The sequence below is a fragment of the Dendrobates tinctorius genome, unplaced genomic scaffold (assembly GCF_039654945.1).
Source record: "Dendrobates tinctorius isolate UK_male_01 unplaced genomic scaffold, ASM3965494v1 ptg000143l, whole genome shotgun sequence".
NCBI classification, from domain to species: Eukaryota; Metazoa; Chordata; class Amphibia; order Anura; family Dendrobatidae; genus Dendrobates; species Dendrobates tinctorius.
Window position 1 is genome coordinate 37495332 of NW_027361810.1, and position 25627 is coordinate 37520958.

The window sequence follows — 25627 nt, forward strand, 5'->3', positions numbered from 1 at the left end:
ATCAAACTTTTCGGATTTTGGCGCGCACGGCGCACCGTCAAAAGTGCGCAGCGCAGGTCAAAGTGCAACTAGCGCACGGCCTGCGCACCCTATGCTAAAGATAGGGTGCGCCGATCGCAGGCGCCGCTGTGCGCTAGGAGGCGGCGCTACAAGCAAGGGGCGGGCACGCCGGGCAGAGAGCCGGCTCGGGGGCGGAGCTACCCCCGGCCGTGCGTGCGCTTAAAAAGCGCTAATGTGAAACCACCCTTATCGTGATTTTTCAAGATCACCGATTGCCGTCACCCAGTAAGAACCTTCATTGTTTACTTACAATGAATAACGTGTCCATTACATTCATTATCTGCTAACTCTGGAAGACCCCTGTAAGTTATGTAACGTGTGATGTGAGCAAACATAAGAAAGCCTGAGGATTACCCTCTGTAATGACACAATCGCATCTTCTGTCTTTTCCATCTTACTGTAAGTTTTAGCAAGAAGAACCAGGTAGCGGCTGTCGTCCATGAGCAGTGATAATTCATTGACTAAAGAGGATGAAACAAAAGTGATGGATGGGATTAAGCCTCACATACAACACAACAGACTTCTTGTTAAAAATTACAATATTGTAGGCACCCCCCCCACCCCTCGCTCACCCCCACAAAAAAAAATGGAAACGCAATGAGGGCATGTCAAAGCGCTCTTAATACATGGAGAAGCCCCCAATGCACGTCCAGGCTAATTTGCATACGATTTCCAAGTTTACTTTCTCAGCAATGGCACGTTGGATTACTACAAGACTGGTATCACGGTTATGATAGTACTGGGCCCTATACAGCCATAAAGTTAGTTTTCATAGTAAAATTGCCTTGACTGGTTCCCTTTAAGTATTAAGTTAATGTAGTACTGAAATGAGATTTTAAAGCCACTGAATGACAGATTCATAACAGCATCTTGGTCTCTTTTATAAAGGGCCCTGATCTGTATAAGGCTATGTAAAGGGCCCTGATCTGTATAAGGCTATGTAAAGGGCCCTGATCTGTATAAGGCTATGTAAAGGGCCCTGATCTGTATAAGGCTATGTGCACACGTTGCGGATTCCGCTGCAGGTTTTTCCGCGCGGAAACGCAGGTAAAACCGCAGGTAAAGTGACCTGCGGTTTTCCTGCGGTTTTCCCCTGCGGTTTCACACCTCTACTATGGTAAAGGTATGAAACCGCTGCGGAATCCGCACAAACAATTGTAAACCGCAGCAAAACCGCGCGGAAAAATCTGCACCGTCAGCACAGCGTTTTTGAAACCCCATAGGGTTTCATTGTACTGTACATGGTCAGCGGAACTGCTGCGTTTCCGCAGGGCCAAAACCACTGCGGAAACGCAGCAGAATCCGCAACGTGTGCACATAGCCTAAGACCGAAACCCAGGTATGTGTATAAGACCTAAACCCAGGTATATGTATGTAAGACCTAAACCCAGGTATATGTATATAAGACCTAAACCCAGGTATGTGTCTAAGACCTAAACCCAGGTATGTGTCTAAGACCTAAACCCAGGTATGTGTATAAGACCTAAACCCAGCTATGTGTATAAGACCTAAACCCAGCTATGTGTCTAAGACCTAAACCCAGGTATGTGTATAAGACCTAAACCCAGGTATGTGTATAAGACCTAAACCCAGGTATGTGTATAAGACCTAAACCCAGGTTTGTGTCTAAGACCTAAACCCAGGTATGTGTCTAAGACCTAAACCCAGGTATGTGTCTAAGACCTAAACCCAGGTATGTGTCTAAGACCTAAACCCAGGTATGTGTCTAAGACCTAAACCCAGGTATGTGTATAAGACCTAAACCCAGCTATGTGTCTAAGACCTAAACCCAGCTATGTGTCTAAGACCTAAACCCAGGTATGTGTCTAAGACCTAAACCCAGGTATATGTATATAAGTCCTAAACCCAGGTATGTGTCTAAGACCTAAACCCAGGTATGTGTCTAAGACCTAAACCCAGGTATGTGTCTAAGACCTAAACCCAGGTATGTGTATAAGACCTAAACCCAGGTATATGTATATAAGACCTAAACCCAGGTATGTGTCTAAGACCTAAACCCAGGTATGTGTCTAAGACCTAAACCCAGGTATGTGTCTAAGACCTAAACCCAGGTATGTGTCTAAGACCTAAACCCAGGTATGTGTCTAAGACCTAAACCCAGGTATGTGTCTAAGACCTAAACCCAGGTATGTGTCTAAGACCTAAACCCAGGTATGTGTCTAAGACCTAAACCCAGGTATGTGTCTAAGACCTAAACCCAGGTATGTGTCTAAGACCTAAACCCAGGTATGTGTATAAGACCTAAACCCAGGTATGTGTAAAGTCTGATCAGAATAATCGGACCGTTTTTGTGGAGAAATCGGTGGTGTGAACCTACTCTTAAAGGGTTTCTCTGGAATTAGCCAACATTAGGTTAAACGTGTGCTCCTGTAGGACCATTCCTGCAGTCGAAAAATTGCACTGCAAATTTCACTGCGATAAAAAGTGGGAATTTGCTGCAGATTTCACCCTTTGCACTAAACTCCGCCGTGACGGATGCAAGATAAATCGACATTCACAGGTTTCAAATCGGCAGCGCCGGCAAAATTAATCTGTGGTTTATCTCTACAGGGTGTGGATGAAATTTCCTGTATTATAAGCAGATTTCCCGTGAGCAAAGCCACAGTGGAAAATCTGCTATGTATAGGACCCATAGGAATGTTCTTAGAGTTAATAAAAAAGATTACTTACTTTTCTGATAAATCACGTGCCATTCCAACAGTGCCACTATGGCTCCATTTACTCACATGCCCACTGCAGACAATCACTAGCCGCAGCGGTCTAGTGCTATCCACTAGCCGTTGTGGCCAATGTTTGGCTGTGGCAGCCACACAGATCAGCTGGAAGCAGCACAGCGACAACTCTGAACCTGGTGGACATTTATAGAGGAAGTTTCTTTGTTTAAAAGGGGTTGTTCCTTTCAGACCGTGGAGACTAATTAGCGGTGGAAACTGAGCACTGGAGCAGGGGAGGGTTAGTAAAGCAGTTTTGTTTTTTTGATTTTTTAAATGGGCATATAGGGGAAAGTTTTCTTAAACTCCTTTAATCCCACTTACACTATTATGGAGGCACCAGTGAAGTTGTTACGGGGGCTGGAATAGTCACTTTCTCTGGGCCCCTGATCTGTTTGGACCCTAAGTAGCACACATCATACCCGCCTCGTGATCCAGCGCCTGCTGGAGGACCCGCTCGGCTTTTTCATATTGCTTCAGTTTAAGCAAGAGCTCTGCCAAGTCGTATCGGAGGAAGTTCTGATGGCCGCTTTTCAGGGCGGTTTCATAGTAGCTAATCGCCTAATAATATAAAAACAGAAGCATTAGTGCATCTTTCACGTTACCTGAAAAAGAAGAGGAAGCAGCGAGAGGCAGCACCTTAGTGTAATTATGAGTCTTGATCAAGGCTTTCCCGATTTTGCTGGCGAGCGCCCCATCTTTAGGATTCTTATTTAATGCCTGTTCATAGATCTCAATGGCTTTTTCGGGCTATTATGGCATAAAAAAAATCATCATTAGTAAATATGCACTGTCATAAATATACTGTACTTCAGCAATCCAGCAAATCAAACGCCCGGGTTGGCAGAGACAGAAGCGGTTAATAATCCTTTCTGTCTTCTCTTTCCAGCCTAATAAGGTCTGCTCTGTTTTCCCTCAAAGCTGCGGCACAATGTATTTTCTCATAAAACATTATAAAGCCCCTCTAGTTGTAAAAAGTGATGCATCAACACACACATCAGACAAGAAACGTACCTCCTGAATGTTCATGTAGGCATCGCCGTACAGCAGGTATGTATGAGAGCTGGGCATTTTCTCTAACAAATCTCTAAAGGGGAAAAAAAAATAGATATGACGTGCCTACTGAGCTTATATCTGTTTACAAGGCACCAGACATTACACCGCCTCCTGCTGCCTGACAAAACGCTACATATATTAGTATGAAAAATAATGATGTCAGTTGGAGCTCTGCTATTCCCATACTCATTAAAATTCCTATATACATACAATGCAATGATTAAACCACTAGGGGGAGCTCACCACATTGTGTATACATACTGATAATAGCAGTATGCAAGTAACTGATAAGTTCCCTCTGATGAAGGGGTGGGCAACTAATTTCCCTGAGGGGCTATATGAGAGAATGTGATTGTTGTGGAGGGCCGAACCAATAGGCTCAAATTCTGCTCAACATCAATATTAACATATTAATTATAATTATTAATCATAATTATTTCATATTAATATTAACTGTATCACTTAATATTGAGCAGAATTAAGTATACTATCATTCCTTCAAATGCCACACAGTATGGGGCCCCACATAGTCCCTCTATATACAGTAAGAAACTCCCCACATAACCCCCTTATATATAGTATGTACATCTACAGAGCCTCTCCATATAAAATATGAGACCCCACATAGCCTCCTATATACAGTATGAGTCCCCACATAGCCTCCTATATACAGTATGAGCTCTCATAGCCTCCTATATACAGTATGAGCCCCCACATAGCCTCCTTTATACAGTATAAGCTCTCACATAGCTTCCTATATACAGTATAAACTCTCACATAGCCTCCTATATACAGTATAAGCTCACATAGCCTCCTATATACAGTATAAGCTCTCACATAGCCTCCTATATACAGTATAAGCTCTCACATAGCCTCCTATATACAGTATAAACTCTCTCATAGCCTCCTATATACAGTATGAGCTCTCTCATAGCCTCCTATATACAGTTTGAGCCCCCACATAGCCTCCTATATAGAGTATAAGCTCTCACATAGCTTCCTATGTACAGTATAAGTTCTCACATAGCTTCCTATATACAGTATAAACTCTCACATAGCCTCCTATATATAGTATGAGCTCTCACATAGCCTCCTATATACAGTATGAGCCCCCACATAGCCTCCTATATACAGTATGAGCTCTCTCATAGCCTCCTATATACAGTATGAGCCCCCACATAGCCTCCTATATACAGTATAAGCTCTCACATAGCTTCCTATATACAGTATAAACTCTCACATAGCCTCCTATATACAGTATAAGCTCACATAGCCTCCTATATACAGTATAAGCTCTCACATAGCCTCCTATATACAGTATAAGCTCTCACATAGCCTCCTATATACAGTATAAACTCTCTCATAGCCTCCTATATACAGTATGAGCTCTCTCATAGCCTCCTATATACAGTATGAGCCCCCACATAGCCTCCTATATAGAGTATAAGCTCTCACATAGCTTCCTATGTACAGTATAAGTTCTCACATAGCTTCCTATATACAGTATAAACTCTCACATAGCCTCCTATATATAGTATGAGCTCTCACATAGCCTCCTATATACAGTATGAGCCCCCACATAGCCTCCTATATACAGTATGAGCCCCCACATAGCCTTCTATATACAGTATGAGCCCCCACATAGCCTCCTATATACAGTATGAGCCCCCACATAGCCTCCTATATACAGTATAAGCTCTCACATAGCCTCCTATATACAGTATAAACTCTCACATAGCCTCCTATATACAGTATAAGCTCTCACATAGCCTCCTATATACAGTATAAGCTCTCACAAAGCCTCCTATATACAGTATGAGCCCCACATAGCCTCCTATACACAGTATAAACTCTCTCATAGCCTCCTATATACAGTATAAGCTCTCACATAGCCTCCTATATACAGTATGAGCCCCCACATAGCCTCCTACATACAGTATAAACTCTCTCATAGCCTCCTATATACAGTATGAGCTCTCTCATAGCTTCCTATATACAGTATGAGCTCCCACATAGCCTCCTATATACAGTATGAGCCCCCACATAGCCTCCTATATACAGTATAAGCTCTCACATAGCCTCCTATATACAGTATAAACTCTCACATAGCTTCCTATATACAGTATAAGCTCTCACATAGCCTCCTATATACAGTATGAGCCCCCACATAGCCTCCTATATACAGTATAAGCTCTCACATAGCCTCCTATATACAGTATAAACTCTCACATAGCTTCCTATATACAGTATAAGCTCTCACATAGCCTCCTATATACAGTATGAGCCACCACATAGCCTCCTATATACAGTATAAGCTCTCACATAGCCTCCTATATACATTATAAACTCTCACATAGCCTCCTATATACAGTATGAGCCCCCACATAGCCTCCTATATATAGTATAAGCTCTCACATAGCCTCCTATATACAGTATAAACTCTCACATAGCCTCCTATATACAGTATAAGCTCTCACATAGCCTCCTATATACAGTATGAGCCCCCACATAGCGTCCTATATACAGTATGAGCCCACACATAGCCTCCTATATACAGTATAAGCTCTCACATAGCCTCCTATATACAGTATAAGCTCTCACATAGCCTCCTATATACAGTATAAACGTTCACATAGCCTCCTATATACAGTATGAGCCCCCACATAGCCTCCTATATACAGTATAAGCTCTCACATAGACTCCTATATACAGTATGAGCTCTCATAGCCTCCTATATACAGTATGAGCCCCCACATAGCCTCCTATATACAGTATGAGCCCCCACATAGCCTCCAACATACAGTACAAGCTCTCACATAGCCTCCTATATACAGTATAAACTCTCACATAGCTTCCTATATACAGTATAAGCTCTCACATAGCCTCCTATATACAGTATGAGCCCCCACATAGCCTCCTATATACCGTATAAACTCTCACATAGCCTTCTATATACAGTATAAGCTCTCACATAGCCTCCTATATACAGTATAAGCTCTCACATAGCCGCCTATATACAGTATGAGCCCCCACATAGCCTCCTATATACAGTATAAACTCTCTCATAGCCTCCTATATACAGTGTGAGCCCCCACATAGCCTCCTATATACAGTATGAGCCTCCACATAGCCTCCTATATACAGTATAAACTCACATAGCTTCCTATATACAGTATAAGCTCTCACATAGCCTCCTATATACAGTATGAGCCCCCACATAGCCTCCTATATACAGTATAAGCTCTCACACAGCCTCCTATATACAGTATAAACTCTCACATAGCTTCCTATATACAGTATAAGCTCTCACATAGCCTCCTATATACAGTATGAGCCCCCACATAGCCTCCTATATACAGTATAAACTCTCATAGCCTCCTATATACAGTATGAGCTCTCATAGCCTCCTATATACAGTATGAGCCCCCACATAGCCTCCTATATACAGTATATGCTCTCACATAGCCTCCTATATACAGTATAAACTCTCACACAGCCTCCTATATACAGTATAAACTCTCACATAGCTTCCTATATACAGTATAAGCTCTCACATAGCCTCCTATATACAGTATGAGCCCCCACATAGCCTCCTATATACAGTATAAACTCTCATAGCCTCCTATATACAGTATGAGCTCTCATAGCCTCCTATATACAGTATGAGCCCCCACATAGCCTCCTATATACAGTATATGCTCTCACATAGCCTCCTATATACAGTATAAGCTCTCACACAGCCTCCTATATACAGTATAAACTCTCACATAGCTTCCTATATACAGTATAAGCTCTCACATAGCCTCCTATATACAGTATGAGCCCCCACATAGCCTCCTATATACAGTATAAACTCTCATAGCCTCCTATATACAGTATGAGCTCTCATAGCCTCCTATATACAGTATGAGCCCCCACATAGCCTCCTATATACAGTATATGCTCTCACATAGCCTCCTATATACAGTATAAACTCTCACATAGCTTCCTATGTGAAGTACAGTATTCAGATGTACGGGACATCTTGTTCTCCGGGATCCATCTTTGTGCTTGCGACGCCATTTTGCTGTTTACGAGTTAAATTTTGTAACTTAACTAGATGAAAGTTCACGGCTGTTATGAAACCACACTGTTCCAGCTTGTACAAGATATGAGATGAGACCCTAAAAGAATGTGCTATTGTTCTATATTCTACGTCATGCAGCTAGGGACATATTCTGATTTTCTTGCAATACTATTGGCTTAAATGTATTACAATTCTATTGGTAGCTGTATACTTTGCATAATTAAGCAGAATGCTATGTAATGTGAAATTCAGTAAAGGGGCTCAGTGATCTGCCTCGATCCTCCCGTACAGAGACCCCCGTCTCCGTGTGGTCATTCCCAGTTGCTAGCAACGCCCTGTGAACTAATTTGGAAATCACTGGCTCAACCGTGAAGGGTTAATTTAGCCCTACATCAACAGTTTTGGCGCCCAACGTGCGGCCCCCGAACAGGGACGCCTCTGCCCCCGGAGGACAACAAGACAAAGGACCCTCGGAGCGGACACAGGTGCTGGAAAATTGGGACTGATCACTCCCCCCCACAACAACCACGGTAAGAGGGCAGTTATACTGTTCAGACTGACCATTGGTGTGGTTTTCCTGTGCTTGTTGCTGCAAAGAGGATCTGAGGTTTGTCCTCGTGGTGGGGTGATTCATGGGTGGAATCATATAGAGGTGCAGTCCCGTTGGGGGCCCAGTGCTCGAACCGTACCTCATAAGGGACGGACACCCCGGATTGACCAGTGATTGTGACTCTTTATAGTCAAAATATCCTGAATTCCTGATCATTGTTAGTAATCAGGCGTGGTGAGTGATCGAAGATGGGTAGGATACATAACTCAGGTATATATAGATAGATATATATAACCAGAGGTGTCCGGAGGGATAGTCTGAGACGCCCTCCTCCTTTCACTGAGTACCGCGAATTTTGGGCAATCCCAGAGGGGGATTATTGACCCTGTGGAACAAACTGAGACGGCCGCTCCAGTATTGTGCACAACTAAAGGATATTTAGCTCTAAATGAGAGAATCCGTGGAAGGAAAAGAAGAATTTTGTGGCTTGGCACATGAATTGTGTGAGACAAAGGTGTTAGGAAGAACAGAGAAAGTGAATTCTGATTGTTTCTGTTACTGCTATGTTGAAGAAGTAAAAATTGTCTATTATGGCAAGGACGGGATGTATTGTGGTTCAAGCAAGTGACTGTGGTGTGAGGAAGTGATTAAAAGAAGGAACTGAGATTAATGATACTAATGTGTTAGGCAGACGAATAGTTAAAAGTGATGATTTGAAAGAAGAGGTCTCTCTGCTAGATGACAATTACACAAGAAGACCGAGAGGCAGCCCCCACCTTTTCTTTGTTAAACGCTCACAGTATCTATTATCAGCCACCGCTGCCAGCCTCAGTCCCCGCAAAAAAAAAAAAAAAAAGTTTTCAGAAGAATTTAAACCGTCTGTTCAGCGTACAGAGAAAAAAAAAAAAAGCAAGCTAGCAGCCAGCAGCTGCTCCAGCCCCCACTATTGTGCCCAGCGAGGATGCGAGTTCACAGTTCCTTATCAGTATCAGTGTGCACTTCAGCCCACATAGCAAACTCTGGCCCCCCCCCTCAAACTTCAGCTACTGGAAAACCTGCTCCTCAGCCCCTCCCTGCTAATGCTGGCGCTGTGCCAGACTCGAACACTTTCAGAGATTGTCATTCCCCTGCTATTTTAGTCGGAGTAGATGGTAGACCCAATTAATATACTTTTATAAACCCTATTTCTGTGGTGGACCTTTTCCCAAGGTTACTGTTCAGTTCGTAAACTCTCCCATATGTCCAGTAAATTTACTAGGGGCAGATTTATTATCACAGTCCCGCTCCGGAATACAATTCCAAGATGATGGTCAGATGGCTCTTACGTTATGAAGACAGTGAGGAAATCTGTATTTTGCATGCCCTTCCTACAGTTATGATGGCCCTGATAGGCCCAGATCCACCCCCAATATTGCCTGAGGATCAATGACTCACCCCATACCTCTCAGAGATACTATCTAAACTCTGGTCAAAAGGGCCAAATGATATAGGGAAAATGCCTGTAGAACCAGTAAAAGTGTTTCTCAGACCTGGTGCCAAATCCTCATACTCTTTTGTTCCAAATACCCCAGGATGCTGCTTGGTTTACAGTTATTGATCTTACCAATGCCTTCTTTAACATTCCGTTACACCCAGACTGCCAGTTTCTATTTGCATTCACTTAGCAGGGATGACAGTTAACATGGACAGTTATGTCACAAGGGGCCCAAAACAGTCCCAACCAGTTTGCAAAAAAAATATGAGCAGGTGTCTTTTGCCATTTCTGCCATTGCTAGCCTCCTTAAGTATCTGTCAGCACTGAATTGTCGGGCTTCGGCCTCGAGACTTCAGTTCTGCCTTGGTCAAGTGATATTCTTGGGTCACTGTCTCCTTCAGGGTGTTAGACACCTCACAGAAGAAAGAAAAATAGCTGTCAGCTCCCTTCCTTTCCCAAAAGATGAAACTGAACTCCACCGTTTTCTTGGACTATGCACTTATTGTTGTCAGTGGATACCGGATGCATCCCACATAATGCAACCCCTTTACAATGCCTTGAAAGACGGTATAATGAACTATAAGGAAAGATGGCAGTGATGAGGATTACCTCCAATATGATTGTTCCCAACTTCTGACTGAAGAAACAGCTACTCACCAAATGTCAGTGAGAATCCACTCCCAAATCCCGATCTGGTGTTATACACGGATGGTTCAAGATATGCTGACGAGTTTGGTAGATTCCACACGGGATATGCTGTTACCACAGAGGACACTGTAGAGCACGCAGCTGCGCTCCCGCCATCACAGTCAGCACAAGAAGCAGAACTCCAGGCTCTGTCTACTGCATGTACTTTGGCCAACAGACTGGCTAATATATACATGGACTCACAGTATGCATTTGGTATTGCTCATGATTTTGGGGCTCTATGGGCCAAACGAGGGTTTATTACTACTGCCGGAACCCCAGTGAAAAATGCTGAAGCTGTTAAAACCCTCATGGACTCGATCAAATTACCTACTCAGGTGGCCATTATCAAAGTTAAGGCACACGGTCCTAGGACCAGTCCAGAGACTGTTGGCAACGCATTTGCGGATATGCAAGCAAAAGCCGCCGCTCTCTTACCCGTTGAACCAACCATACCTACTATGGTAACCACACGCTCTCAGCGTAAACAGTTACAAGAAGCACTGACCCTACAAGAACCTGATGATCTACAACAGACTGAAGTTTTCTGTCGAACCCTGCGAGACCGCTTAATGACGATGCAGAGAATGTCTCCAAAGGAAGAGGTGAAGCAATGGAAGACTGATGGGGCACGAATGGATAATGGTCTCTGGAAAAAAGGACAGACTTTTGTGTCTCCCTAAGCGGATGTACCCTGCTATTGCCATATGGGCACATGGGCCTACACATAGAGGAAAGAATCAGGCCCTCGCACTGGTGCAAAAATTCTACTGGGCTCTGGGAATTTCCACAGTTTTGACAGCGCTCAACCGTTCCTGTAATATCTGTCAGACTTGTAATCCCAGTCAACTTCAACGTGTGCCCCCAAAGCATCTTGCTAATCCCGACTATCCTTTCCAAAGGTTCCAGGTGGACCATATCACGTTGCCTAAGTCTGGAAGGTATGAATACTGTTTGGTTGTTGTTGACATGTTCTCCAGTTGGCCGGAAGCATTCCCTGTTACCAACATGACTGCAAAAACCACAGCGAAGAAACTGGTGATGGAAGTTATATGCAGATATGGGGTTCCAGAAGTTGTTGAAAGTGATCAAGGTCCGGCCTTTTCTTCTCATGCGTACCAAGAAGTTTTGACAATGCTTGGATCCACTGTAGCCCTCCATACTCCGTACCACCCACAATCCAGTGGGGAAGTTGAGAGGCTGAACGGCACACTGAAGGGACAATTGACCAAAATGATGCAGGAGACTACGGCTCCATGGCCAGAGCTCCTACCCATTGTAATATACCACATCCGTACTACCCCTATTGCAAAACCTGGCCTGTCCCCATATGAGATATTGTTTGGTGCTAGGCCCCCAGTTGCAAACTTCCAGCCTCAGCAGTTATCAGAAGAAACTGACCGTGCTGTTCAATGTGTTATTCAGCTTAGCAAGATTTTTTACTAACACCTATGTTCTAGTTTCCTCTTCTTTTCCAGATTCAGCAGAAACCGACACCTGTTATAACCTGAAGCCTGGTGATTTGGTAATTGTGAAGAGACATGTCAGAAAGCACAGACTAGAACCCTTGTATGACGGTCCCTATGAAGTCCTCATCACCCAACAAGCCAATAGCAAATAAAGGGGCATAATGTTTTGGTCTTTCGCATTTTCCATATTACTATTGGTAACCACATGGGACAGCCTAAATTCCCCAACGTCCTTGAATAATAAGTTTACACAACATCATGAAAAATTACTGAGAGATTTGTTGGACAATTCCCAGTCTCTAGCAGACTCTTGGATTTGCACGTATTCACCAGTGTCAGCCACAAGCATCCCCTTTTTGGCTATCCCTGTTCCACCCGAGGAGTTATTTGCTTGGACTGACTGTTCTGACACACTCGCTAATAATGCCACACATAATGCTAAATTATGGAATGTAACTGTTGGTATACCTATTGTGGGATGGGTGGGATACCCCTGGTGACAAGGTAACCTTTCAGGAAGCAATACACAACTTCAATATTTGGCCTACAAAGGAGGGGCTTGGGTCCCTAAGAATAAGACTAGTCTAACCAATCTGGGGCAAGTTCCAATGTATGGTCTACAAGTCAGTTTCAATGTAACATCACACTCTACTGATGCCTTCAAACCAATGTTGCTAGAAAGAAGGTTACATAATACATCATGGGAATTTTCTAATTTGTTTCCCCAGGGTTCTAATGAAACCTGTGCCAGTATTCCTGGCAATATATCTTGTAATGAGTCCTCTGAATATGTGCCAGGAACCCCCACTTGTGGAAATCCTGATGTAGGTTATTGTAGTCCTTTAGGACAATCTCCAGCTTGGTGCATGCTTCAGAATGCATCTGCATTCATAGACTTAGCTCATAGATTGGTGCTGCAACATTCAGCCCTATGGGATTTACCTGATGACATGTTCTGGGTATGTGGAGACAATGCTTATAAATGGTTGCCAGTAGGGGTAAGAGGTACTTGTACTCTGGGTCGGTTGACCCCAGCCACCTTTGTTATTCTGAACAAACAGTTGGATACACAGGCTATACCCAAACATACATTATACAAAAGAGCTGCGGACAATTCACCCCGCCCTTCAGGGAGACCACATATAGTACAGATGAGTGTGGCCAATAAAATTGTCAGTTCTATTTTCATTTACCCAATGATTACACAAATGTGGGATAAATTGGTTAGAGCCACAGATTATCTAGATGATCAAATTTGGGATATATTGGACATACTTAACACTACTGTTGCTGTCCAAAATCAACTTATTATAGGCACTAATCAACATACTATAGCGCTGGACTACTTAACAGCAGCACAAGGTGGTATGTGTCAGGTCATTGGACCCGCTTGCTGTCCTTATATAGATCCTAACAGTACTATGAAGTTAAAGTTAAAGTTAGAAGATATTCAGAGACTCAGAGATCAATACAATAAAGACAATGATCGTACTAAGGACAGTTGGTGGTCAGACACCTTCTCCTTTCTCAATCCAGCCAATTGGTTTAAGGGAATTGGGGGCTGGATAGTTGGGATCTTACAGAGCTTGTTGCACATTGATGCCTGTATCCTTGTTGTATATGTGATACTAAAACTTGTTCTTTGGTGTATTTCTGTATGTATTAGGAAATTCTGCACTAAGCCAGCTAATGATGATACCAAAGGTGTCGTTGCCCCTGCTCTTCTCTGCACCGATCTTAAAAGGCTACTTGATGAAGATGTTGAAGCCAAGCACATGGCTGCTTTCAAAAGATCTCCACCACCGTCATCAAAAATTGTTATTCGTGAACTGCAGTATACAGGGGGGACGGGTGCGCCGCGACAGCCATGACTGGTAACACGGCATCAGTCATGTGAAGACCAGTACCCCTCAAGCTTATGGCTTGGGATAGTACCTCTGATGCTGCATATGTGTTAACAAAATTTATCTAGGGAGGAATGTGAAGTACAGTATTCAGATGTACGGGATATCTTGTTCTTTAGACTCCATTGTGCTTGCGACGCCATTTTGTTGTTTACGAGTTAAATTTTGTAACTTAACTAGATGAAAGTTCACGGCTGTTATGAAACCACACTGTTCCAGCTTGTACAAGATATGAGATGAGACCCTAAAAGAATGTGCTATTGTTCTATATTCTACATCACGCAGCTGGGGACATATTCCGATTTTCTTGCAATACTATTGGCTTAAATGTATTACGATTCTATTGGTAGCTGTATACTTTGCATAATTAAGCAGAATGCTATGTAATGTGAGATTCAGTAAAGGGGCTCAGTGATCTGTCTCGGTCCTCCCGTACAGAGACCCCCGTCTCCGTGTGGTCATTCCCAGTTGCTAGAAACATCCTGTGAACTAATTTGGAAATCACTGGATCAACCGTGAAGGGTTAATTTAGCCCTACCTTAACACTATATACAGTATAAACTCTCTCATAGCCTCCTATATACAGTATGAGCTCTCTCACAGCCTCCTATATACAGTATGAGCCCCCACATAGCCTCCTATATACAGTATAAACTCTCACATAGCCTCTTATATACAGTATAAGCTCTCATATAGCCTCCTATATACAGTATAAGCTCTCACATAGCTTCCTATATATAGTATGAGCTCTCATATAGCCTCCTATATACAGTATAAGCTCTCACATAGCCTCCTATATATAGTATGAGCTCTCATATAGCCTCCTATGTACAGTATAAGCTCTCACATAGCCTCCTATATACAGTATAAGCTCTCATATAGCCTCCTATATACAGTATAAGCTCTCACATAGCCTCCTATATACAGTATGAGCTCTCTCATAGCCTCCTATATACAGTATGAGCCCCACATAGCCTCCTATATACAGTATGAGCTCTCTCATAGCCTCCTATATACAGTATGAGCCCCCACATAGCCTCCTATATAAGTATAAGCTCTCACATAGCCTCCTGTATACAGTATAAGCTCTCACATAGCCTCCTATATAAGTATAAGCTCTCACATAGCCTCCTATATACAGTATAAGCTCTCACATAGCCTCCTATATACAGTATAAGCTCTCACATAGCCTCCTATATACAGTATAAGCTCTCACATAGCCTCCTATATACAGTATGAGCCCTCACATAGCCTCCTATATACAGTATAAGCTCTCACATAGCCTCCTATATGCAGTATAAGCTCTCACATAGCCTCCTATATTCAGTATAAACTCTCACATAGCCTCCTATATGCAGTATAAGCTCTCACATAGCCTCCTATATACAGTATAAGCTCTCACATAGCCTCCTATATGCAGTATAAGCTCTCACATAGCCTCCTATATTCAGTATAAACTCTCACATAGCCTCGTCTGTGCATGCAAACATCCCATACATATATGAAAAAAACCATCAAATACTTACCTCACTCCAGTTCCCCCGGCGCTTTGCATCTGTCTCCAGTCAACTTACTCTCCGCACAGCAGATACGATGAGGTGATGTCATTGAGTCTGCTTCACACGCTGATTGGTGGCAGAAAGAGCCAGAGACCCCGTATTCACTGCTGTCTGCATCCTGATCATGTGGATAAAAACTGAGCTCTGAATACTAGAGAAATCTTATACTGAGTAATGGTGCTCACGGGTCAGTTTTACCACCTTCTAGCACTAATTTTCTTGCAAAGAAAGCATCACTTGGAACTTTTATTATGATACCAGCGTCTGTGTCATTAGTGCTGGCACATCTCGGGTGCCTGAGGTTTACACTACTGGGCCGATGCTTTGTTGCAATGATAGCAAAGTGTTCATTGCAGTTTTTCGTGGAGAAAGTTCAGTATTTCTCAGCCGCGTAACCCATAAGGAAGCGCGCTGACATTAGTTTAGAGATGGAGGTGGCAGATGGATAATGCAAAAGCAACTCTTTTCCAGCTTGGTGGCAAAAGAAGGAGGAAGAGTGAGAAAATCTTAAGCCATAAGCAATAAACCCCTCACTTTTGTGGCTCTAAAGTAGTTTACTGGATCAGTGATGAATGGAAGACCCCTGTAACAAAGGCATCAAAACAGACAGTGAAGATTGCCCTGTACATCACCTATAGCAGCCGATGTAGAGCTTCTTGTCTTTCCTGTGCTGGAGATAAATGTCAGCCATTTTCTCCTTGGTCTGGACAAAATACGGCTGCTCTGGAGAAACGTTTCGGAGCATGGACAGCGCTTGTTCCACATCCCCGTGAGACAGGGCCAGCTCAGCGTTGGCTATCATGAGGCGCAGTTCCTCCGCTGTCCCGGAGAATTCATTGATTGCATCTTGTAACACTTTGGCAGCTTCGTGCTGAAGGTGTAAAAAAAGAAAAAGTAAAAGGGAAAGCGAAAAATGTTTATCATAAGAGGCAGGACGAACAACACACTTGCTAGAAGAAAAATATTCTGTAAATTAAAGTTGTCTCTCTCCTAAGAGAAAACACATATCCGAGTGCAGCCATTGGAGAGATCTAATAATCCGGCCATGCAGATGTTAACGTTGATTTAAATAGACTGCAAGACTATAATGATGACCGCTACGAGCAAGATATTGGGGTCTGACCTCTGGCACCAGCACAGAACATAGAGAATGAGAAAAAAAAGCAAAATCAGCACTACGGCTCCGCAAATTTTGCTTGTGTCGCTATTCTCCCAGCCGCCTTGCTGTACAGGAAAAGCCCCCACGTATATACATTTTGCCCTATTAAGCGCTATAACCACCAATGATCCCGAGAACAGGGCCCATTTTGAATGTAGCAGGTGCATCTCCACTGCCTTCATTCTACATGGGACTGCCAGAGATAGTCAAGTACTCAGCTCAGCAATTTCCCTATTCTCCGGAAGAGTGGGGATACTAACGGTCGGACCCTCAGCAGTCAATGCGTTACTCTAAACAATGGTGGCCAGGTTCAGCTGTGCAGGGAAAAACTTTAGACTGATTGCAGAGCTAAAACACTTTCTCCATTCTCATGATCTATGATTGTGGGGATCTTACTATTAAAGCGTAAATAAACTTGTCAATTTTTATTTTATACATTTAGGCCCTTTAATTCTGAGCAGATTTGTAGTGGTCCAGATCCTGAGACCCCCGGCCAATCACTTAAAAGATGGATTTTTGGTTCTTACCGTAAAATCTCTTTCTTGGAGCCTTCATTGGGGGACACAGATTACCATGGGTGTATGCTGCTGCTGCTAGGAGGCTGACACTATGCAAAACAAGAAAAATTAGCTCCTCCCCGGCAGTATACACCCACTGACAGGCACCAAGCACCTCAGTTGGTGAAAAAGCAGTAGGAAAAAACCATGTAACTCTAAACATATGTACCAACCCAACAAGGGACTCAAAGGCCCAACACGGTACAACGTAAACAGGGAGGGTGCTGTGTCCCCCAATGAAGGCTCCAAGAAAGAGATTTTACGGTAAGAACCAAAAATCCATCTTTCTTTATCGCCTTATTGGGGGACACAGATTACCATGGGACGTTCCAAAGCAGTCCCAAGGGTGGGAACAGCAAGAAGGAACGAAAGAACAGAAAGGGCTTAGGTCGGTCGGTGCGCCACCGCCGCCTGCAGAACCTTCCTACCAACAACTGCATCAGACGAGTCCTGGGTATGAACCCTGTAGAACCTCGCAAACGTGTGCAAGGACGACCAGGTTGTGGCCCTGCAAATTTGCAGAGCCGAAGCCTGGTGTCGAACGGTCCACGAAGCTGCCACAGCCCGGGTGGAGTGAGCTCTCACTCCCAGAGGGGGCCGTTTTTCCTGAAGTCGGTATGCTTCCAGAAGCCGGAAGCCCTTTCCGGTGACCTTCAGAGATGACCAGCAATGAATCGGATTAAAGAAGTGAAGTGGTCCTAGCGAGGTAGACACGCAAGGCTCTAACAACATCCAGATTGTGGAGTGACTTCTCAAGAGGGTGAGAAGGAACAGGACAAAACGATGGAAGAACGATATCCTCGTTGATGTGGACGGAGGATACCACCTTTGGAAGAAAGGAAGGAACGGGCCTGAGGACGACGTTATCCTGATGGAGCACCAGGTAAGGAGAACGACATGACAAGGCCGCTAGCTCAGAGACTCTTCTGATGGATGTAATGGCAATCAAAAAGGTTACCTTCCATGACAGCCGTGACAAGGGAATGTCCTGGATGGGCTCAAACGGCGCCTTTTGGAGAGCGCTAAGAACGAGATTGAGATCCCACGGTTCTATCGGTGAATGATGAGGAGGAGGAGCCACATGAGCGACTCCTTGGAGGAAAGTCTTAACCTGCGGTAAGGAAGCGAGCTCTCTTTGGAAGAGGATAGACAAAGCGGAAACCTGGCCTTTAAGGGTACTGAGAGACAGACCCGAGTCTAAACCAGACTGGAGAAACCCCAGTATGGACGGAATGGAAAAGGACATGGGAAAGACCTTTTTATCGTCGCACCAACGGAAAAAGGCCTTCCAATGCCTATGGTAAATGCGGGAAGAAGCTGGTTTCCTGGCCTTGATCATCATCTGAACCACCTGGTTGGACAAACCTGATTCCTTTAGGATAGTGGCCTCAACGGCCATGTTGTTAAATTCAGAGACCGAGAACTCTCGTGGTGAAGGGGGCCTTGCGAGAGAAGATCTGGACGGTCTGGAAGCCTCCAGGGAACGTCCGCGAGCATGTTCACCAGTTCCGCATACCAGGGCCTTCTTGGCCAGTCTGGAGCCACAAGAATCACTGGAACGCCTTCTGATTTTATTTTCTTGACCACTCTTGGGATCAAGGCAAGAGGTGGAAACAGATAAGGGAGTTGGAACTGGGACCACGGAATTACCAGGGCGTCGCAAGCGACGGCTAGAGGATCCCTGGACCTGGCTACGAAGCGCGGAACTTTGTGGTTCATCCGAGATGCCATGAGATCGACATCCGGAGAACCCCAGCGCTGGCATATCTGATCGAAGACTGTGGGATGAAGAGACCATTCGCCCGACGCCAGGCCTTGCCGACTCAGAAAGTCGGCTGCCCAGTTTTCCACCCCTGGAATGTGAACGGCGGAGAGAGCTGGAACGTAACGTTCTGCCCAGCGCAGTATCCTGGCCACTTCTGACATCACTTGGTGGCTGCGCGTGCCGCCCTGATGGTTTATGTACGCCACAGCCGTGGCGTTGTCCGACTGAATGTGGATCGGCTTGCCGACGAGAAGGGAATGCCAGCGAAGAAGGGCCAGGAAGATTGCTCTGATCTCGAGAAGATTGATAGGAAGAAGAGCTTCCTATGGATTCCAGTGGCCTTGGGCCGATCTGTGATGGAAAACCGCTCCCCAACCTAGCAGGCTGGCATCGGTGGTGATGACTTGCCACTGAAGCGGATGAAAGGACCTCCCCTGGAGGACTGACGTAGGCATTGTCACCAATTCAGGGATTACCTCACTTTGAGAGGGAGGAGAATGGGACGGTCTAAGGACAACGTCGTCTTGTCCCAGGCTGAAAGGAGGGACAGCTGAAGGGTGCGAAGATGAAACTGCGCAAAGGGCACTGCTTCCATGGAAGCCACCATCTTCCCCAGAACTTTCATGCAGAACCGAAGGGGAATGGGCGATGGCCGTTTGAGGGCTCGAATCCCTTTGGACAGAGACGCAAATTTTTCCGCGCGGAAGAAACAACTGGGCCAGATTCGTGTCGAATTCCATGCCTAAAAAGGTCAAACGCTGAGTGGGATTGAGGATGGACTTTTCCTTGTTGACTAACCATCCGAGACGATCGAGAGTATCTAAAGTTATCTGAAGACTTAGGAGACAGTCTTGACGGGACGAGCCCTTGATTAAGAGATCGTCCAGGTAAGGGATGATGAGAATCCCTGTGGATCGAAGGATGGCCATGACCGTCGCCATCACCTTCGTGAAAACCCGAGGAGCGGAGGCTAGGCCGAAAGGAAGAGCCGTGAACTGGTAGTGACTTTCCTGAATCGCAAACCGGAGATATTTCTGATGCTGTAAGCACACAGGAATGTGAAGATAGGCATCCCGTATGTCCACAGAACAGATAAATTCTCCGGGTTCCATTGAGGCTATCACCGATCGGAGAGACTCCATTTTGAAGTGAAGAATCTTCACGTGGCGATTGAGCAATTTTAGGTCCAGGCTTGGCCGTAGGGAGCCGTCTTTCTTCGGGACTACGAAGAGATTTGAGTAGAGCCCTGAAAACCATTCGTGTGAGGGAACGGGAACAATTACTCCGGCGGAAAGAAGGGAGGAGACGGCCTGAAAGAACCCTGGAATATGGGACCGTTGTCTTGGAGGTCGAGACAGGAAAAAACGTCTGTTTGGCGGGGAAGAAAATTCGATCTTGTAGCCGGATGCGATGATCTCCCTGACCCAAGCGTCATCGACAACCGACAGCCAAGCGTCCATGAAAAAGGAAAGTCTGCCTCCCACCCTGGAAAAACTTCCAGGTGGGGGTGCCCCGTCTCTTGGAGGAAAACCTACTGGAACGGGCACCTGAGGACCTGGAATACTGCCCTCTAGATCGCCAGCGGGGAGCGGGTTTGTAAGATGGTTTCTTCTGCTCTCGCTCCCTAGATGCGGAAGGCCGCTCTTGCTGGGTAGATCTCTCTGTGGACGAGAACGGACGAAAGGGCCTAAACGGGCGAAAACCTTTTCTGTTAAAAAGGCGTTTTGGTCGAGACTGGGGGAGAGAAGTGCTTTTCCCCCCAGTGGCATCGGAAATTATTTGATCCAGCTTGGCCCCAAAGAGTCTAGAACCATGGAAAGGGAGATTGGTAAGCGACTTCTTACCAGTGGTGTCCGCATTCCATGACTTTAGCCAAAGAACTCGGCGTACAGCCACTATGTTGCTGTTAGCCCATGTTACGCACCCGGCCGCATCTAAGGAGGCGGCTAATAGGTATTTACCCGCATGATTAATTTGATCTGCTAGATCTGCCAGCTCGTCCTGGGGAGCTGCCGCTAAGATGCCCCTGCGAAGAGTTTTTTTTTTTTGCCCAAGCCGAAATGACTTTAGCCACCCAGGAGGAGGCGAAAATAGGGCAGAGGGAGGCGCCGGAGGCCTCAAAAATAGACTTCGCCAGAGATTCTATCTGCCTGTCTGTTGGATCCTTAAGTGATGCCCCGTCTGGAAGGGACAGAACCGTCTTAGAGGCTATGCGGGAAATGGGAGGGTCCACTTCAGGGGCTTTGGCCCATTTTGAAAGCAAATCTGCATCAAAGGGGTACAGAACATCTAAATACCTGCGGCCCGAAAACCATTGCTCAGGGTGCTCCCAATGTTTGGTTAGAGTAGTATCGAACTCCTTGTGGTTTGGAAAAGTTTGGGATGGAGGCCTTGATCGTTTAAATGGAACAGAACATTCCTGAGGAAGGGGCTTGTTCTGCTTAATCTCCAGGCTTTGGAAGATAGCCGAAAGGAGACTATCGACCATATTTCGTGTTTTAGACATGTCATCTGCTTCTGAACTAGATCCCGATTGGGGATCGTCGTCTGACCTAAGGTCGTCCTCTGAAGGAGACGGACACCTGGGTGAAGCAGACGGGCCTAGCGAACTGGTAGACGAGTCCGACAGAACACGCTTCCTAGCAATCCTACTCGGCCTGTCCCTCTGAAGGTCGCGGTCAGGTGCAGACGACTCACCCTGAGAGGCGGTCGGTGCAGAGGTGGCTGTAGATAGCTGAGGCAAACGTTCTAGGACCTGGACCAGGGACTGAGAGACTTTGGTCAGATCAGAGACCGACTGAGACATTGCAACGGCCCATTCTGGGAGAGGGGAAGTGCCCTCATCACGGGAATCTGTGTGCTCCTGAGAGGCCGACATAGCTGAAGGACTGCAGGACGGGCAGAACGGAGACGACTGACCCGAAGCCCACTTCTTTTTACAGCGCGCACAGGCGTAATGAGTAGCGGTGGGCCTGAAACAGAGATCCCTTGCAGAGTTGGGCATAAGGAAACTGCGCTGAATGGCTGCAGGAATTGGGGAAGAACTGCGGAGAGGAGCCAATATTTCTGCCTAGAGCAGAGCCTACCTAGTTCCGGCGAGCAGCAGAACCGCTGAAGCGTCCCCCAAGCAGCGCAGAAAGCCAGGAGAGGAAAATCAGGAAATGCTTGATGAATGGAGCGGGGGGCGGAGCTAAGCGGCTGAGCCGCGATTGGAGCCGACAAGAGAAAGAAGCCCTGTGATGGGCTAAGAAAGGCGCGAAGGAAAGCGCGCTCAGAAGGAGGAGGCGGCGCTCTGAGAGCGGGAGCTGAAATGAAAGTGAAAGTGAAAGAGACGGCACCGCAGCCCCGTGACTGGAATCGCTCAGAGTAAGAAGGTACTGTGCTCGCAGAAACCTTTGAAACCCCTGCCCCGGCTGTGAAAGGGGGGAGAAAACCCTGTACTGAGCCCTCTTGAATATAGATGGAGAGGAGCGCGGCTGATGAGAGCGGCGCCGGCAGGCAGGGAAGAAGGGCGGGAGATTCAAACCGAGAACTCTGATGATATTGCTGATGGCTCGTCTGATAATACTGCGGGGCTGGAGGGATCGTACAGGCACTTACCTGACGTCCCTGAAGAAGATGATCACAGGGGCCACACAAGGGTAGGGTAAGCCGCTGGGGACTGTCCTCTGTACCCGCATCCTGCAGAAGACGGCATTAACCTCTTGTTGGTGAGGAGCATCTTGCGATCGCCATCTTCTTCTCAGCCCTGTCCCGAGAGAGGGGTGAGGAGGGGAATTTTGGCAAGGACCAGCCACCTGTCCGCATCCCATAGCACCAGAAGTGATATGGAAAAAGTCCTGACAGCGTACTGAGAGTTGCGATGTGGTATCAGCCACACTGCTCGCTCAGCCGCCTGATATGGGAAAGCAGGGTGAAACTTACACCCTGTTTCCCGACTTGAATCTGCAAAACAAAAGAGCAAGAATTAAAAACGTTCCACTAGTACACCTAAGGGAAAGAAAGGTTAATTGCGGATCTTAGGAGATCCAGGTCCGCCTCCTACATTCACTAAGCACAAACTGAGGTGCTTGGTGCCTGTCGGTGGGTGTATACTGCCGGGGAGGAGCTAATTTTTCTTGTTTTGCATAGTGTCAGCCTCCTAGCAGCAGCAGCATACACCCATGGTAATCTGTGTCCCCCAATAAGGCGATAAAGAAAAACCTTTTAAAGGTGCGCAGCTCAACTGACAAAAGCACAAGTGCACATCAGAGTACATATTAAGTAAAAAGTCATAGCGGCTCACAACTCCTGCCTGAGCGCACACAGAGCAGACCATGTAGTAGGAAGCCTGACACGTTTGAGCATGCACGCTCAGAAGGGAATTGGGCGCTCTTATGACTTTCCTCTGAGTCTGTTCTTGTCTGAGCATGCATGCTGAGACAGGAGTTGTGCGCTCCTATGACTTTCTGCTGAATCCATACTCGTATGAGCATGCATGCTGAGACAGGAGTTGTGCGCTCCTATGACTTTCTGCTGAATCCGTACTCGTATGAGCATGCATGCTCAGACAGGAGTTGTGCAGTCCTTTGACTTTCCTCTTAATTAGTTGTCTGAGCAGACACGCTCAGACAGGAGTTGTGCGCTCCTATGACTTTCTTCTGACCCATGAGCTGCTCACTTCTAAGAGATCTATGGAATGATCTGTGGGGGTCTTAGGACCCAGTCCTTCACTAATCTGCTCAGAATTAAAAGGTCTAAAACATACACATTTTATTGTATTTTTTTAACAAAAGTGTACTTTTTAAATGTGCCAATAAGTCCCTTCTTATGAACACTCTGCAGGTATACAGTTCTTATTAACGGATTACAGAGAGGAGTGATGTTTTCTATGCACTTACAAACCTGCCATGTAACTGTAAAGATGACTTCGGTGGTTATTTTTTATTAGGACAACCCTATGTAAATCATTGTGAAGTATATTTCTTACAATCAAGATACCAAGTTCTCTAGCAGTGATGAGGCCGGTGAGAGCGGACGCTTTCCCTCCATTACCTGCTCTCCATTCATGCGATGACAATCGACAAGCTCCAGGAAGATGGACACTCGGTCACTTGCGCCGACTTCTACTTTTCTTCCTTTTGCCTTTAGAGAAGATCCGGCCTTTTTCATTCCCGGTAAGCTCATTGCCATCTGCAGTGTTTTAATGGCCTCCTGAATTTCTCCCATTCGTTTCTGGGTCTGCGCTTTCAGGAGATTGTACAATGGAGATTCCCGTATCTGTAATAAAGAGCACAAACCTTTATATGTCACTAGACTGAGGGCCGGGAATCTTCACTGTGTACTCAGATTAAAGAGGCAAGACACAAGTGCAGGTTAAAGGGGTGCTGTAACTTTAAATATGTCCTTACTTAAAGGGAATCGGTCACCCATTTTTAGTGATCTCATGTAAAGATATCATTCAATTGTGTGTCACATAAGGATTCTACAGTCATGGCCAAAAGATTAGAGAGTGACACAAATATTAATTTTTACAAAGTCTACTGCTTCATTTTTTCTAATGGCAATTTGCATATACTCCAGAATGTTATAAAGAGTGATCAGCTTAACAGCAATTACTTGCAAAGTCAATATTTGCCTAGAAAATGAACTTTATCCCCCAAAACACATTTCAACATCATTGCAGCCCTGCCTTAAAAGGACCAGCTAACATCGTTTCAGTGATTGCTCCATTAACACAGGTGTGGGTGTTGATGAGGACAGGGCTGGAGATCAATCTGTTATGATTAAGTAAAAATGACACCACTGGACACTTTTAAAAGGAGGCTGGTGCTTGGCATCATTGTTTCTCTTCTGTTAACCATGGTTATCTATCTCTAAAGAAACACGTGCAGTCATCATTGCACTGCACAAAAATGGCCTAACAGGGAAGAGTATCGCAGCTAGAAAGATTGCACCTCAGTCAACAATCTATCGCATCATCAAGAACTTCAAGGAGAGAGGTTCCCTTGTTGCCAAAAAGGCTCCAGGGCGCCCAAGAAAGACCAGCAAGCGCCAGGACCGTCTCTTAAAAGTGTTTCAGCTGCGGGATCGGGCTACCAGCAGTGCAGAGCTTGCTCAGGAATGGCAGCAGGCAGGTGTGAGTGCATCTGCACGCACTGTGAGGCGGAGACTCTTGGAGCAAGGCCTGGTCTCAAGGAGGGCAGCAAAGAAGCCACTTCTCTCCAGGAAAAACATCATGGACAGACTGATTGTCAGGAACACCGCACTGTACTTGCTCACTGAGCCAGTGCGCGTGTCCTGAGTGTCAGCGCCGGCGTGCAGCCTCCGCTGAGCAGTGACTCACCCGCAATGTAGGGGTACCGGGGTCAGGTACAGCCAGAAAGTACCGATGCACAGGACCTGTGGATGCTGAAGTTTAGGAAGCCAGCATAGGACCTATGGTCATGTGAATGGTCATGTGACTGCAAGGGGGCGGGGCTTAGCGTCCTGCACACAGAGAAGGAAGAGAACTCAGAGTCCAAGCAAAGCAGAGGTTATGCACAGTACAGACCAGCGAGGTACAGGAGAGATAAACAGATGGGAGGTCAGACAAAGCCAAAAGGTCATA

At 45.6% G+C, this 25627-nt stretch overlaps 1 protein-coding gene and 1 long non-coding RNA gene across 5 annotated transcripts in view; one reads left to right on the forward strand and one right to left on the reverse strand.

Moving 5' to 3' along the window:
• The window catches only part of LOC141049375 (uncharacterized), a 261995-nt gene that overhangs the window by 107069 nt on the left and 129299 nt on the right, over positions 1-25627 (forward strand). The gene's annotated exons all lie outside the window — the stretch shown is intronic.
• TTC21B (tetratricopeptide repeat domain 21B) overlaps positions 1-25627 on the reverse strand; it is a 136259-nt gene that overhangs the window by 26989 nt on the left and 83643 nt on the right. For all 4 annotated transcript variants that reach the window (XM_073545775.1, XM_073545774.1, XM_073545772.1 and 1 more), the window contains exons 14-19: positions 24073-24297; positions 16190-16428; positions 3807-3879; positions 3432-3542; positions 3215-3353; positions 415-521 (exon numbers count right to left, since the gene is read on the reverse strand). In XM_073545775.1, the coding sequence (XP_073401876.1) occupies positions 415-521; positions 3215-3353; positions 3432-3542; positions 3807-3879; positions 16190-16428; positions 24073-24297 (894 nt within the window). The remainder of the gene's footprint in view (positions 1-414; positions 522-3214; positions 3354-3431; positions 3543-3806; positions 3880-16189; positions 16429-24072; positions 24298-25627) is intronic.